We start from the raw sequence: 15,964 nt of genomic DNA on the forward strand, positions 1-15,964 counted from the left end.
TTCTCCCTAAAATTTAATGATACTCTCTCACCCCAACTCTCATTTGCCCTCTTTTTCACCTCTTGCACCTTTCTCTTGACCTCCTGTCTCTTTCTTTTATACATCTCCCACTCAATTGCATTTTTTCCCTGCAAAAATTGTCCAAATGCCTCTCTTTTCTCTCTTCTCTTTCACTAATAATCTTACTTCTTCATCCCACCACTCACTACCCTTTCTAATCAACCCACCTTCCACTCTTCTCATGCCACAAGCATCTTTTGCGCAATCCATCACTGATTCCCTAAATACATCCCATTCCTCCCCCACTCCCCTTACTTCCATTGTTCTCACCTTTTTCCATTCTGTACTCAGTCTCTCCTGGTACTTCCTCACACAAGTCTCCTTCCCAAGCTCACTTACTCTCACCACCCTCTTCACCCCAACATTCACTCTTCTTTTCTGAAAACCCATTTCTAATTTATAGCCACTTATGATTACCTAACGGGGAGAACTGCACCTTTAATCCAAAGAAAGGCCAATAACTCATCACTCACAGCCTGTCTTTGAGAGAACCAACTTATATCCAGTAATGATTATCTAACACAGTGAACTGCATCTAAAAGAAAGGGCAACAATTCATCACATACACATTTAAATTTTTTTTTTTTTCCGGTCTCCCGCATTTGCGAGGTAGTGCAAGGACACAGAAGAAAGAAATGGCCCAACCCACCCCCATACACATGTATATACACACACGTCCACACACGCAAATATACATACCTATACATCTCAATGTACACATATATATACACACACAGACACATACATATATACCCATGCACACAATTCACACTGTCTGCCTTTATTCATTCCCATCGCCACCTCGCCACACATGGAATACCATCCCTCTCCCCCCTCATGTGTGCGAGGTAGAGCTAGGAAAAGATAACAAAAGCCCCATTCGTTCACACTCAGTCTCCAGCTGTCATGCAATAATGCCCGAACCACAGCTCCCTTTCCACATCCAGGCCCCACACAACTTTCCATGGTTTACCCCAGACGCTTCACATGCCCTGATTTAATCCACTGACAGCACGTCAACCCCGGTATACCACATCGATCCAATTCACTCTATTCCTTGCCCGCCTTTCACCCTCCTGCATGTTCAGGCCCCGATCACTCAAAATCTTTTTCACTCCATCTTTCCACCTCCAATTTGGTCTCCCACTTCTCCTCGTTCCCTCCACCTCCGACACATATATCCTCTTGGTCAATCTTTCCTCACTCATTCTCTCCATGTGCCCAAACCATTTCAAAACACCCTCTTCTGCTCTTTCAACCACGCTCTTTTTATTTCCACACATCTCTCTTACCCTTACATTACTTACTCGATCAAACCACCTCACACCACACATTGTCCTCAAACATCTCATTTCCAGCACAATAAATATGACAATAAATAAAATCACTTCAATGGCTAACCAAAAGTTTAAACTTGCAACCAGTATCTCATCTTCCTGTTAATAGAGAACCTATCAGTTTTATTACATATTGCTTTTGTGAGAACTGAACCACCAACACCACCCCCTAGTGGGTCTTTAAGTGTAAAAATATATTTCTCTACTGTACACAGATCCCTTTATCCATCTGAGTCACTTGCTCAACATGAGCTTAAAACATTTCATCCCCAAAATGAGGTGTATCTGTGAGGATCAACCACTTCAACTAATATATTGATGGCATATGTTTGTTCATACTACTTTAAGTGACCACAGAGTTACTCAGATGGACCTATGGTGTCACAGCCTTGTGTCCCTTCTCATACACTCATTCACTGATAACTAGTATATGTGCCTCAAGAGTGTTGCTCTCTGCAATAAAGAAATAGTTTGTTGAAGAGCAACAGGGAGGAGGGGAAGAGAATATAAATACATACCCATATGAAGGTGGAACTTAAGAATAACTGAAAGAAACTAAAAGAAGATCCTTCCCCTAAAGACACTTGACCCCCATTTTGGATCTTACTCCTGTAGCAGTACTATACTCATAGCCACTCAAGGAAGGTCAATCAGATCTAAACACAGATACCACCGTACCACTAAATAAACACTCACTTTCATTAACTTCAAGTAACATAAGTTCCTTAGGAAAACAGGGGCTTAAGTCATTATCCTTACATCATGGGTTCTAGCATACAGCTCCAACTGAGAAAGATTCTACACAGTGATCCAATCAAAAATGTGCATTTATGGTAAAATTAAAGAATCCTGGCAGAAAACACAAAGTTCTCCAAAGTAATATTCTAAGACCAGTATCATCTAAGAAAAACTCAACTGAATATAAAGGATCCAGCGCCCACCTACTGTCCAGCACATTTTTGGAAATTTGAAGAACAAATAAATTATACATGTATGACAGACTTGGGCGAACAAAGTGGTTTCAGGAACGTCAGAGGATGTGTGGATCAGGTATTTGCTTTGAAGAGTAATAGAAGGATAATTAGAGTTGGAGTTGGATAGTTGGAGATATCATTTTTTTTTAGATATAGGGAAGTGGACATGGTAGCAAATGGGATCATGGGAGCTGAAGTGACCTACAGGATGGATGAGGGGGTCCTTGGTGAATCATGGAGTGTGCTGAAGGCAAAGATGGGTATGCATAATGATACACTAGTCCTAACAGTGCTATATCGATGCAAAGCATGCGCACTAGAAAAACCTATGGAAATGGTGGATGCGTTGGAAATTAAATCTCTGATAATATTTGGAGGAAGTAAAGTGTTTTAGATATCTGGGAGTGGATCTGGCAGCGGATGGAACCATGGAAGCGGAAGTGGATCATAGGGTGGGGGAGGGGGCAAAAATTCTGGGAGCCTTGAAGAATGTGTGGAAGTCGAGAACATTATCTCGGAAAGCAAAAATGGGTATGTTTGAAGGAATAGTGGTTCCAACAATGTTGTATGGTTGCTAGGCATGGGCTATGGATAGAGTTGTGCGCAGGAGGATGGATGTGCTGGAAATGAGATGTTTGAGGACAATGTGTGGTGTGAGGTGGTTTGATCGAGTAAGTAACGTAAGGGTAAGAGAGATGTGTGGAAATAAAAAGAGCGTGGTTGAGAGAGCAGAAGAGGGTGTTTTGAAATGGTTTGGGCACATGGAGAGAATGAGTGAGGAAAGATTGACAAGAGGATATATGTGTCGGAGGTGGAGGGAACGAGGAGAAGTGGGAGACCAAATTGGAGGTGGAAAGATGGAGTGAAAAAGATTTTGTGTGATCGGGGCCTGAACATGCAGGAGGGTGAAAGGAGGGCAAGGAATAGAGTGAATTGGATCGATGTGGTATACCGGGGTTGACGTGCTGTCAGTGGATTGAATCAGGGCATGTGAAGCGTCTGGGGTAAACCATGGAAAGCTGTGTAGGTATGTATATTTGCGTGTGTGGACGTATGTATATACATATGTATGGGGGTGGGTTGGGCCATTTCTTTCGTCTGTTTCCTTGAGCTACCTCGCAAACGCAGGAGACAGCGACAAAAAAAAAAAAAAAAAAAAAAAAAAAAAAAAAAAAAAATATTTGGTGTTAGGAGAGTTAACTGAATAAGAAATGAAAGAGTAAGTAAGACATGGGGTTGTATGAGTAGTATGTATGACAAGAGGAGAAGATGGCATGCTGAAATGGTATGAACATATGGAAAGGATGAATAAGATGACAAAGAGCATATACATTGGGGAAGTGGAAGGAACAAGGGAAAAGGGTAAAGCAAAGGTGGAAGAATAGAGTGACAGAAGTTTTGAGTGTCTGGGGCATGAAAGGTGTAAAATGTGCATGGAATAGAGTGAACAGGAGCAATGCAGTATACAAGGTGTGATGTGCTGTCACTACTTTGAACCAAGGAATATAACACATAAAATATCAAAAATTTTTAATCTAAACCTTTTGGTCTTACAATTTCCATATAGTTTGCTTATTCTTCTTATCGACACTTGAGTCATTTCTTGTTGCCCTTATCATTTCTGTCCATCGTACAGCTTCCTGTAACTCCATGAACCGCTCCTTGTACTGATTCCGTTCCATCAAGACACGTGCCATTTCCACTCTAGTAAAACGTTTCCGCTGGGCCATTGGTACATCCTCCTAGAGAAAAAGATACCCTGAACTTCTGTAACAATAGCAGGAGTAACAGACATATTTACCAGTGCAATAAATGAACTAATCTTTGCTGATAATCCCATTATAAACTACGGTGTAGGAAATATATTGACTACTTACATTTAGTACTCGCTTTTTTTCACTCAATCTGTAAATCCATGGAGATAATAATAAGTGAAAGCTCTATCAGAGGCAAAGCCCTATGAGCATCTGAGAAAGCAATTGCTCAGAGTAAGGTTAAGACCATTTCATCAAATAAAGTGTATATCCAGAAGGATTCACCTCCTTTAACCACCATAATACGTATGAGGCTGGCTGACACTCATGCAAAGAGACCTACAAACCAAAAGCAACAATCCAGGACCAAAAAATATTAATTATAATAATTATCAATATTATACTTATATTCATTATACATAATTGCCATTTCCTGCATCAGCGAGGTAGCACCAGGAAACACACGAAGAATGGCCCATCCACTCATATGCACATATATCTATTTATTTTATTTTGCTTTGTCGCTGTCTCCCGCATTAGCGAGGTAGCGCAAGGAAACAGACATGTATATACATACACGTCCACACATGCAAATATACATACCTATACATTTCAAGGTACACATATATACACACACACACATATACATATATATACATTTTCATAATTCATACTGTCTGCCTTTATCTATTCCCATCACTACCCCGCTACACATGGAATAACAACCCCCTCCCCCCTCATGTGTGCGAGGTAGTGCTAGGAAACGACACCAAAGGCCCCATTTGTTCACACTCAGTCTCTAGCTGTCATGTAATAATGCACCGAAACCACAGCTCCCTTTCCACATCCAGGCCCCACACAACTTTCCATGGTTTACCCCAGACGCTTCAAAATGCCCTGGTTCAATCCATTGACAGCACATCGACCCCGGTATACCACATCGTTCCAATTCACTCTATTCCTTGCACGCCTTTCACCCTCCTGCATGTTCAGGCCCCGATCACTCAAAATCTTTTTCACTCCATCTTTCCACCTCCAATTTGGTCTCCCACTTCTCCTCGTTCCCTCCACCTCTGACACATATATCCTCTGTCAATCTTTCCTCACACATTCTCTCCATATGTCCAAATCATTTCAACACACCCCCTTCTGCTCTCTCAACCATTCCTTTTATTTCCACTTATTTCTCTCACCCTTACATTACTTACTCGATAAAACCACCTCACACCACATATTGTCCTCAAACACTTAATTTCCAACACATCCACCCTCCTCTGTGCAACCTTATCTATAGCCCATGCCTTGCAGCCATAATCATTGTTGGAACTACTATTCCTTCAAACAGACCCAGTTTTGCTCTCCAAGATAATGTTCTTTCCTTCCACACATTCTTCATCACTTCCAGAACCTTCGCCCCCTCGCCCATCCTGTGACTCACTTACGCTTCCATGGTTCCATCTGCTGTTAAGTCCACTCCAAGATATCTAAAACACTTCACTTCCTCCAATTTTTCTCCATTCAAACCTACATCCCAATAATTATTAATTATAAAATGTAATATCATTTTTTTTTTTTTTTTATACTATTCGCCATTTCCCGCGATAGCGAGGTAGCGTTAAGAACAGAGGACTGGGCCTTTGAGGGAATATCCTCACCTGGCCCTCTTCTCTGTTCCTTCTTTTGGGGGGGGAAAAAAAAAAAAAAAAAAAAAAAAAATCCTATCAATAAATTGCTCATGATGATACAAGTACGAAAACTACTATAGAAAAACAACAGAAAATGCAAAACATGCAAAAACAATGGATAGGTTTACCCAAAAACCACAAAAGTCCATCTAACTAAATTCTGATATCATCAAACAACAAACTCTCTACAATACAAAACAAGAAAGAGTAAATAAAGCAATTACAAAGTTAAAAGTTATGTAAAGTAATAAAGATCACTGCACATGCACAATAAACTCCAGATCACCTAATCAACCAAATTTATAGGTGGTCTATTGCATGCCGCAATCCTCAAAAACAAGAAAATCTATCTATAACTTCAACATCCATTCACTTTGGGAACTCCCTCAAGGGGGTGGGCATGGCAAGAGTGTCTCCATAACTGATGAACTCCAGTGCCACTGTTTAGCCTTTAGTGCCTCATCCTTAACAGGCCACTGGTAGAGGGCAACTCTAAAGGTACTCACAATTCAAGCTATGAAACACATCCACATAAAAGATGTAAATAATACATATCAGACATCTCTTAAGTCTAACAGTGAAGGTCAAAAGGTGAACATCATAAATACTAGCAAGGGTCAACTGGTACACTTAACTAAAAATTCAACTGGGTGATGTGGGTTTGCAGCCCACTTGACTCAACTCACCAGAGAACAGGTACCATAATGGCACAAATCTGGGGGGTTGCTGTATCGTTTCTAGGTCTCTATGGACAGAAATTAGCCAACCTCATAGGTAACATGATCAAAGAGGATAAATAGTCCAACCTCATAGATAACATGGAGATCAAAGAGGATGAATAGTCATCATTAAGCATTATTTTGGGAAATGAAACAGCATTCTAACTCCCTAACAGCAAATGCTATAAGGCTCTCTCCACAGACGGATGATATCCTCAATTATCAAAATGAAGCAATGGACACATATCTCAGGGAATTAATACTCACTTCATCATCTGATTTGTTTGCTTTAGCATTCTTCTCTGCCTCCTCCTTGATCTTCTTCACTTCATCCTCCAACTCAGTTATTCTTAATTTCAGTCTAGATTTGACAGCATTCAGAGATTTGATCTCTTCACGCAGGATCTCTTGCTCACTATAGGATAACAATATATTATCAGAATGATTAGGGTCTACACTATTTGTAAATATACTTGTATGAGACATTGAATGGATGCCCTCTCTCCAAAAAATACTTCTTTTCCTTGGTGATATGTAAACTTCCATTTCCATATGACCCCCTAAGCCTTTGATTACTTTCATTATTCTATAAACACAAGAGCTCACACAAAGATTTACATGCAAAAGAGCTTTCATCTGTATGGGTAAATTTCCAAATTACATAACATGACACCATAAGTAGCTATATTGACTATATGAATGAAAATGTTAACTCTATGCATTAAATAATGTCTCTATAAGTAGTAATAACTTTACTTAGCAATTAATGGTATTACCTGAAGCTATGTCATATAACCTATAGCAATAGCTTAATTTCCTACCAAATGGGATACACTTGTAAGATCAGATCTGGTTTTATTCCTGTTTATGTGATGATGAAGTTACAATACATACAAAGAAAACTATTTCCACGTAAAGTGCTTAAAAGATTCTTAGCCAGCACGTTTTCCTCAACAAAAAAGAAATCATCAAGCTGATTAGCACCCTCTAATTACAGCTGAATTTGTAAATTCCTAGACTAATTTAATATCATTAATATCAGCATCAACAACAATCAGAGGAGCACTCAACACTTTACCTTGTTAGTTCATCTACTTTGGCAATAAGGTCATCTTTCACTATGTTTAGGGCATTCCTGCAAAACAAAACATTCAGTTAGTATTCCAAACAAACCACTAATCAAATATTCAAATGCCATAATTTAAAAAGATGCTATGCATTCCTCTTTAAATCATTTAAAAGTTTTGCTGCAAGATTCTATTCTTTTTTAATGGGAGGAGAAAAAGAGTTACATTCTGACTTCCATATGATTTTCATCTTTGCAAAGTTATTAATTAATAAACAAGCTAGGGTTAACTGCCAAACAAGGTAAATCAAAAAGCCAAAGAACAACACAGACAAAAACCCAAGCTAGTTCTTGTCATATCACTCACTTGGTTGCTAGAAGTTCATTGTTCTCCATGATGAGGTTCTCAACTTCCTTGCCCATTCCTGTAATTCAGAAATAAGGTAAAAAATTCAGCACATGTACTAGATTCTATTTAAGCCATTTTCATTATATAATGAAAATTAGCTTTCACACTACTTTTGAAATTATATCTATAAGAGAAAAATTCTGATTGGTACATGGGTCTAAATCAAACTAGGGCCAAATCATCATAAAAATATTAATTGGAGAGAAATGCAATGTGGTAAACAAATCCTAGAAAAAAAAGTTAACTATTTACAAAACCTAACAGTTTCTATTTCTTTAATGAGTTAGTATCTATTTCATTATCTAAGTTTAAAGGTATTTCTTGATATCAACCATAAACCACAACCTTACCAAAGAAGTTGTCTGTGACTGTTGCCGCAAAATATTCCCAGTCCATGTATGGGCCATTTACGGTGCAGTCAGTATTGATGGTGTTGCACAGAAGGGTTGTGGAGGAAGAGTGAGGAAGGAAAGCATATGTGTTAGTTGTCACACATCACAATCATGTTAAGCTTTCATGCTGTGGTTAAAGCCACCTACACCTAATATTTAAAGAAAACTTACTTTCATCCTTAATATAACACTAGAATCTAACTAAAAAAAAAAAGCTTATATGTTTAAATGCTTAAAATGGTTTATAAGGAACATTTTATTCATAGCTTGTGATTATGTTCGCAGTTATTACAATAAAACCATACATATATCTTATGTCATCATCAGCAACTTTCTTCTGTCCATAACATTGTGGCAATGTTTTGTTTTTCATAAAATTCTTGATTATATACATACTTTCTATTCAAAACTGGCAGTACTTCAAATTTCTTATGTGTCTGATTATGTAATCATGTTATAACAAAAACAAATATCCATAAACAAACACACTATCATTCTGCAGATGAACTAAAGCACATCTCCATAGCTTTCATTCTTCCTAAACTCACAGATACATAACCTTACTACTTTACCTCCTGATCCAATATCCAACATAGGTTAAAAGAAAAGGTGCAGACAAATGCATGCACCACCAATCTTTAATTCATCCTAATCCACTTAATAACAAGCATTCAGTTTACTGACCATCCAAACCCTTTCCAACCATCATGTGGACCTCATCAAACACTTTAGTATGTACAAAGATCCCTCGTCCTTGACTTGCAGTTTAGCACCACAACTACATTGAGCCCATCCAAACTTGTACAAGCTGCTATTAAGAACAAAACATCCTAACCACAGTGATTGTCATCAATAAATAATATATACCACCACATCTGTACCGAGACTACCTGTTTATCAGACCAATTTTTTATAGCCTTTTCAAAATTGTTTGCACCTGTACACTTCCCCCCATATTTTTTGAGTCCTGTTTGTAATTCAATTAACTGTTTATTATCATTATCATTATTATCAATATTACTAATATTTTCTTTTTATACATGTTTGCCATTTTCCAATATCCCAAATTATTAATGTAGTGTCAGGAACAAACAAAGAAATGACCTCATTCACTCACTTCCACACCCTAGCTGTCATGTATGATGCACCAAAACCACAGCCCCCTATCCACAATCAGTCCAAACAGACTTTTCCGTGGTCCCCCAAAAGAGAGAGTCAGAGGGGCAGAGCAATGAATTCAGTAGGAAGTCAAAAAGAATAGGCGATATCAAACCATGGAAAAGAACGGAACAGCCCCATCAGTACTGTATAGAGGCCATGAATGTTGAGTAATGGAAATATTAGACTAAAGGCAAAGTATACAAATGCAGATTGACATTAAGTAAATTGGTAAAGTTTTTAAGTTCAAGAAAAGATTTAGAGAAGATACACCTGATCTTGCAGGACACCTGATACTGCTGGATTTGTGGATATAAAACTTACTTTTTTTTCTAAGAGATTAGATCTCACCTGTTTTGCCCAAAGGGATATATAAAGAGCTTGGAGGGAAACACAAGACAAAGGACTCATGGAGGCCTGGCCTGTTTAATATGAGAAAGACTCAAGATTCAGGAAATATTGTAAGATCGCCCAATCAAAGAACATAGATGTTATAGTTGGAAAGAAGTGTCCTGTGATGTTCATCATATATAATTCTATAGAGAATTTTAATGAGACAAAAATGAAGAAACAATAAAGATGGTACAGGAGGCAGTGAAACATGCACACCTAAAAGATAGGAAAGTACTAAGAATGTGTGATTTCAGTTCCAAGTAATTGCATGGAGACAAATTCTTATTTTCTGAATGTAAAGTAGATTATTTTCAATGCTTAAGTAAAGATTTCAGTATCATTTGGTAAATCATTTTCCACTGATTGCACGGTAGATAGAGTACAATTTCACGTATTTTTAGCCTATGGTCCCTAACCCCCATTTACACAGAAACTAACATCACTATTCACATTACTGTACACTGGATAGGGAGCTGTGGTTTTGGTGCATTCCATATGCCAGCTAGAGAATGGATGTGAGGAGATGCAGCCTTTCTTGATCTGCTCCTATCACTACCTTGCTGATGTGGGAAACGGCAATCAAGTATATACAAAAACTAATACTAAAAACATTACTGCATCATGAATTTCACTTATGCCAAACATTCTCAGTACATATCTTGTTCATAATCAAAAACCATATATTTCATTTTTTCATACTTGAGTGCCATTTCTAGCATTAGCAAGGTAGCACTAGAAACAATAGGAAAGGCCAAATTTGCTCAAATACATTATCTACTGTCCAAAGTGCATCAAAACTATACCCCCAATGCATACACACACACCAGCACCACAACCAGGCACCACAGATCTTCCCATGGTTTCTCCAGGCCACTTCACATGCCCTAGTTCAGAACACTGACAGCAAGTCTTCCCTTGAATATAACATCTTTCCAATTCACTCTATGCCATGCAAACCTTTCGCCCTTCTGCATGTTCAGGCCCTGACCACTCAAATGATTTTCACTCTGTCCTTCTATCTCCAGTTTGGTCTCCCCCTTCTCCTTTTTCCCCTCCACTTCTGACATATATATCCTCTTTGTGAATCTCTCATCACTCAGTCCCTCCTTGTCTCCAAAACACTTCAGCACACCCTCTTCAGCAATCTCAACTGTCCTCTTCTTATTACCACACCTCTCTCTTTCTAATTTATTACTTGCTCAATCAAACCACTTCATATCACATATTGTCCTCAAACATTTCATTTCTAACACACTAACCATATCCTATACAAGCTCATAACTAGAATATTATTCTAAGGTTTGATCACACTAAAAGGAACACCAAAAGCTCATTGAGAAGGTCCACAGGAAAGCAACAAAGATGGTACCAAAATCAAGAGAGATAAGCCACAAGGAAAAGATGGAGGCCTTAAATTTACCCACCTTGGAAGAAAGAAGACCGAGAGGTGATCAGATCAAACCCTTTAAGTTTTTAAAAAAAATCAATGGAGTAGACAGTGAACAGTTTGTTGAGAGATTTAGGGATAGAGCAACCAGAAGATACAACATGAAATTAAGCAAGAAACATATAAATAAAGATGTAAAGATGAACTTTTACTGGATGAATGTAACAAACTGAATGAGGACATTATTAATACAGACAGCATACTTAAAGTTATGAGGTTGTATGATAGTAGAGTGCTCAATAGTTGGAGCCCCACGAGTATAAAACTCCCTTACCATATGGAACAAAGAGGTAAATACATCCACAGTTCTCCAAACACTATCATCTATAGCCCATGCCTCACATCCATACAACATTGTTGAGACTACTATACCTCTGAAAAAAATAAATTTTTGCTCTCCCAGGTAACATCCTCTTTCCACGTTCCCAGAATCTTTTACCCTCACCCACCCTATAATAACTCACTTCAACTTCCCTGTTTCCATTCACTATCATGTCCACTCCCAAGTATCTAAAACACTCCATTTCCTCCATCTAAACTCACATCTCAGCTAACCTGTCCCTCTGTCCTGCTAAAACTAATATCTTTACTTTTATTACCATTTACTCTCAACTTTCTCCTATCCCACAATCCCAAACTTAGATAAAAGCTTTTGTAGATTCTCTCAAAAATCTGCCATCAGGACTCTCTCAACAAACTCAGATATCAGCTTTGGCAGTTTCTCTCTATAATCTGCCATCAGCATTGTCACCAGTAAACAACAATCAACTCATCTCCCAGGTTCCCTGAACACCAACACACTCCATACTTGCTCCTCTCTCTAAGACCCTTGTATTTACCTCCCTCACCATCTGATCAATAAAAATATTAAACAATTACGGTGACATCCCACAACCCTAACATAGCCCACCTTCACCTGTAACCACCACCGTCCTCTCTTTCTATTCACACAAACATCTCACACTTTTGATATAAACTCCTCACTGCTTCTAGCAGCAATCCTGCCACACCACATATATGCAACACTCTCCAGAGCATCTCTATCAAAAGCTTTCTCCAAACCCATAAATGCCACACAGAAGTCCTTTTATTTCTCTAAGTATTCACGCACACTTTCATCAAAGCAAATACACAATCCACAAATCATCTAACACCCCTAAAGCCACACTGCTCCTCCCCAGTCTGAAACCCTGTACATGTCTCCAGCCTCTCAATCATCACTCTCACTTACAACTTACCAGGTACACTTAACAAAATTATACCTCTATAAAAACATTCACTACTGTCCCCCTTGCCTTTATACAGTGGCAGCATACAAGCATTCTGCCAATCTGCAGACATATCATCAAAAGACATACAGACAATGAAAATCCTAACTAACCAATCAACAACACAATCATCCCTTTTCTTAAGAGATAAAACTGCAATCCCATCCATCTAGCCACTTTGCTGCATTTCAACTTATGCAATGATTTCACCATCTCTTCTCTTTTCACTAAACCAATAGTCATGACTCTCACTACACATACATCCATATCCAAAGCATCCCACATCTGCCACCTGATTATCGAACATATCCACTACACATACATCCATATCCAAAGCATCCCACATCTGCCACCTGATCATCAAACATATCTAACCCCTTTAAAATGCTCCATCTCCTCTTCACCTCATTTCTGCCTGTTAACACTTCCCCATTAGCCCCCTTCAGTGATGTTGCCATTTCTGCTCTTGTTCTTCGCACAAAATTAACTTCAAAACATTTTTGTATTCTTCCTGAAGTTTGCTGATACCTGCTCACTCCATCTCTCATCTACCGTTTTTTCAGCCCCTAAACCTTCCTCTTGATCTCCCATTTTCTCTTGTACACTCTCCCAAAAAAATGTCAGCCCCTGGGCCTAGAATTTCTTGTAATCTACAACTGGCAATCAGAGATTAAAACTTGACTTTGCTGCTACCCTAATGCAATTATAAACAGCATCAAGGAAAGTGTACATCTCTCAATACCTTGCCCTCCTTCCCTGTAAAGAAGCACCCATACACCTTTTTTCTTTCACCAGCAACTTCCTCATTCCAAAACTCACCCCCTTTCCTAACCTTCTACATGCCAAACACTTCTGTTCCTTAACCTAGCTTCATGTACTCTTACACTCAAGTTTCTCCATGTACCTCTTCTCACAAGCTTTTTCTTAAACTCACTCATTTTCACAAACCTCTTCTCACCCATCTCATGTCCTCTTTTCCTAAAGCCTCTACAAATCTTCTATCACACCTCCATCAAGTAAGATTAGACATCCCACCAGCTACCCTATTCAGCACATTCACATCCAAGAGTTTCTCCTTTACATGCCTATCAATTAAAACTTAATCCAGTGATGCCCTTTTACCATCTTTTCACCTTTTAAAACACGGTATCCCATGCCAATCCCCCCATCTCCCTAAATCAAGCTCTCAACTGCCACATTACCCAATCTCACTTTCAAATCACCTATAACTAATATTTGATCCCTTGCATCAAAACTGCTGACACACTCACTCAGCTGCCCCCAAAACATATGTCTTTCTCTACTTCAGTTCTCTCACTTCCATGAACATGAGCAGTTATCATCCATCTCTCATGCTCTATTTTCAATTTTACCCACACCAGTTTGGGGCTTACTTTCTTAAACTCTTTCACATATAAGTGCTACCCCTTCCTTGGCTCTCACCATCCTTAGACATTCTCAATCCATTCTTACCTCTTCCCCTTAAGCACTACTTCACACTGAATGTACAGATTCCCTCTCCTCAAACATAAAACATATCCCTCCCTTCTTCTCACCTTCATTACATCCACACATTCAGACTTCCCAGCCTAAGCCTTCAAGGAGGATGAGCATTCCTCACTTCACTTCTTCATCTGTTCCAACTTTTAGAAATAAAAAATACAAGATGGGAAGGTTTTTAGCCTCCCACTTCTGTCCCCTTTAATCACTTTATACATGGTGGGAAAATGTGGGAAATATTCTTTCTCCTGTAACCCCAGGAATAAGTTTATATCTTTCTTTCTTTCATACATGTTCAACATTTCCAAAATGAGTGGGGTAGCACCAGGAAAGATGAAGATATGACAACATTCACTCACATCAAATCTCTAGTTGTCATGTATAATATAAACTGAAACCAGCCCCCATAGGCCTTTTTGTGGTTTCCCCTGACCACTTCATATGCCCTGGTTCATCCCACTGACAGAATGTCATCCCTTGCATATATAATTATTATCATTATCATACTTAGTCACTGTCTCCTGTGTCAACAAGGTAGCACAAGGAAAAAGATGAAAGAATAGCCCAACCTACCCACATACACATGTATATCCACACACGCACATATACATACCTATACATTTCAACATATACATTCAAATACATAAATACACATGCACATATTCATACTTGCTGCCTTCATCCATTCCCGTCGCCACCCTTCCACACATGAAATGTCACCCCTCTCCCCCCACACACACGTGCGAGGTAGCACTAGGAAAAGACAACAAAGGCCACATTCATTCACACTCAGTCTCTAGCTGTCATGTGTAATGCATCAAAACCAAATCTGTATATATTATATGTACATGTATGGGCATGTATGTATATGTGTGTGTGTGTGTGTATGTGAGTGGATGGGTCTTTCTTCATCTGTTTCCTGGTGCTACCTCAATGATACAGGAAACGGCAATCAAATATGATAAAAATAATAATATATATGTGATGGGGTGGATGAGGATGCTTTGTGGAGGGTCTTTGGAGTATACGGTGTGGGAGGTAGGCTGCTGGGAGCAGATTAGTTTTTGTTGGGGGTGTGGGGCATGTGTGCGAGTGGGAGGAGGGGAAAGTGATTGGATCCCTGTAAGGGTCGGTCTGCGGAAGAGGTGAGTGACGTTCCCATGGTTGTTTGATTTGTTTATGGATGGGGTGGTTAGGGATGTAAATGCAAGATTTTTGGAGGGTGGGGCAAGTATGCAGTCTGTTGGAGATGAGAGAGTCTGGGAAGTGAGTCAGTTGTTGTTCATCAATGATACAGCGCTAGTGGTTGATTTGAGTGAGAAACTGCAGGAGTTGGTAACTGACTTTAGAAAAAAAGTGTGAAAGGAGAAAGTTGAGAGTAACTGTAAATAAAAGCAAGGATATCAGTTTCAGCAGGGTTGAGGGACAGGTTAGTTGGGATTTAAGTTTGAATAGAGAAAAATTGGAGGAAAAGAAGTGTTTTAGATATTTGGGAGTGGACTTAGCAGCAAAAGGAACCATGGAAGTGGAAGAGAGTCACAGGGCGGAGAGAGGGGGCGAAGGTTCTGAGAGTGATGAAGAATGTGTGGAAAGAGAGAACAGAATCTCAGAGAGCAAAAATGGGTATGTCTGAAGGAACAGTAGTTCCAACAGTATTAATGGTTGTGAGGCATGGGCTATAGACAGGGTTGTACAGAGGAGGGTGGATGTGTTGGAAATGAAATGTTTGAGGACAATGTTGTGTGATGTGGTTTGATCGAGTAAGTAATGAAAGGGTAAGAAAAATATGTGGTAATAAAAAG

The 15,964-nt window shown here is 39.1% G+C and overlaps 1 protein-coding gene across 50 annotated transcripts in view; it reads right to left on the reverse strand.

Annotated features, from left to right (window-relative positions):
- Window positions 1-15,964, reverse strand: part of syd (JNK-interacting protein syd) — a 232,877-nt gene that overhangs the window by 87,213 nt on the left and 129,700 nt on the right. For 27 of the 50 annotated variants that reach the window (XM_071689053.1, XM_071689020.1, XM_071689050.1 and 24 more), the window contains 5 exons: window positions 8,355-8,372; window positions 7,963-8,020; window positions 7,608-7,664; window positions 6,797-6,944; window positions 3,926-4,113 (listed from right to left, as the gene is read on the reverse strand). In XM_071689053.1, coding sequence (XP_071545154.1) covers window positions 3,926-4,113; window positions 6,797-6,944; window positions 7,608-7,664; window positions 7,963-8,020; window positions 8,355-8,372 — 469 coding nt within the window. The remainder of the gene's footprint in view (window positions 1-3,925; window positions 4,114-6,796; window positions 6,945-7,607; window positions 7,665-7,962; window positions 8,021-8,354; window positions 8,373-15,964) is intronic. The other 23 variants (XM_071689038.1, XM_071689024.1, XM_071689026.1 and 20 more) reach the window with 5 other exon arrangements.

Source organism: Panulirus ornatus, chromosome 46, assembly GCF_036320965.1.
Source record: "Panulirus ornatus isolate Po-2019 chromosome 46, ASM3632096v1, whole genome shotgun sequence".
In the NCBI taxonomy this organism is placed as follows: domain Eukaryota; kingdom Metazoa; phylum Arthropoda; class Malacostraca; order Decapoda; family Palinuridae; genus Panulirus; species Panulirus ornatus.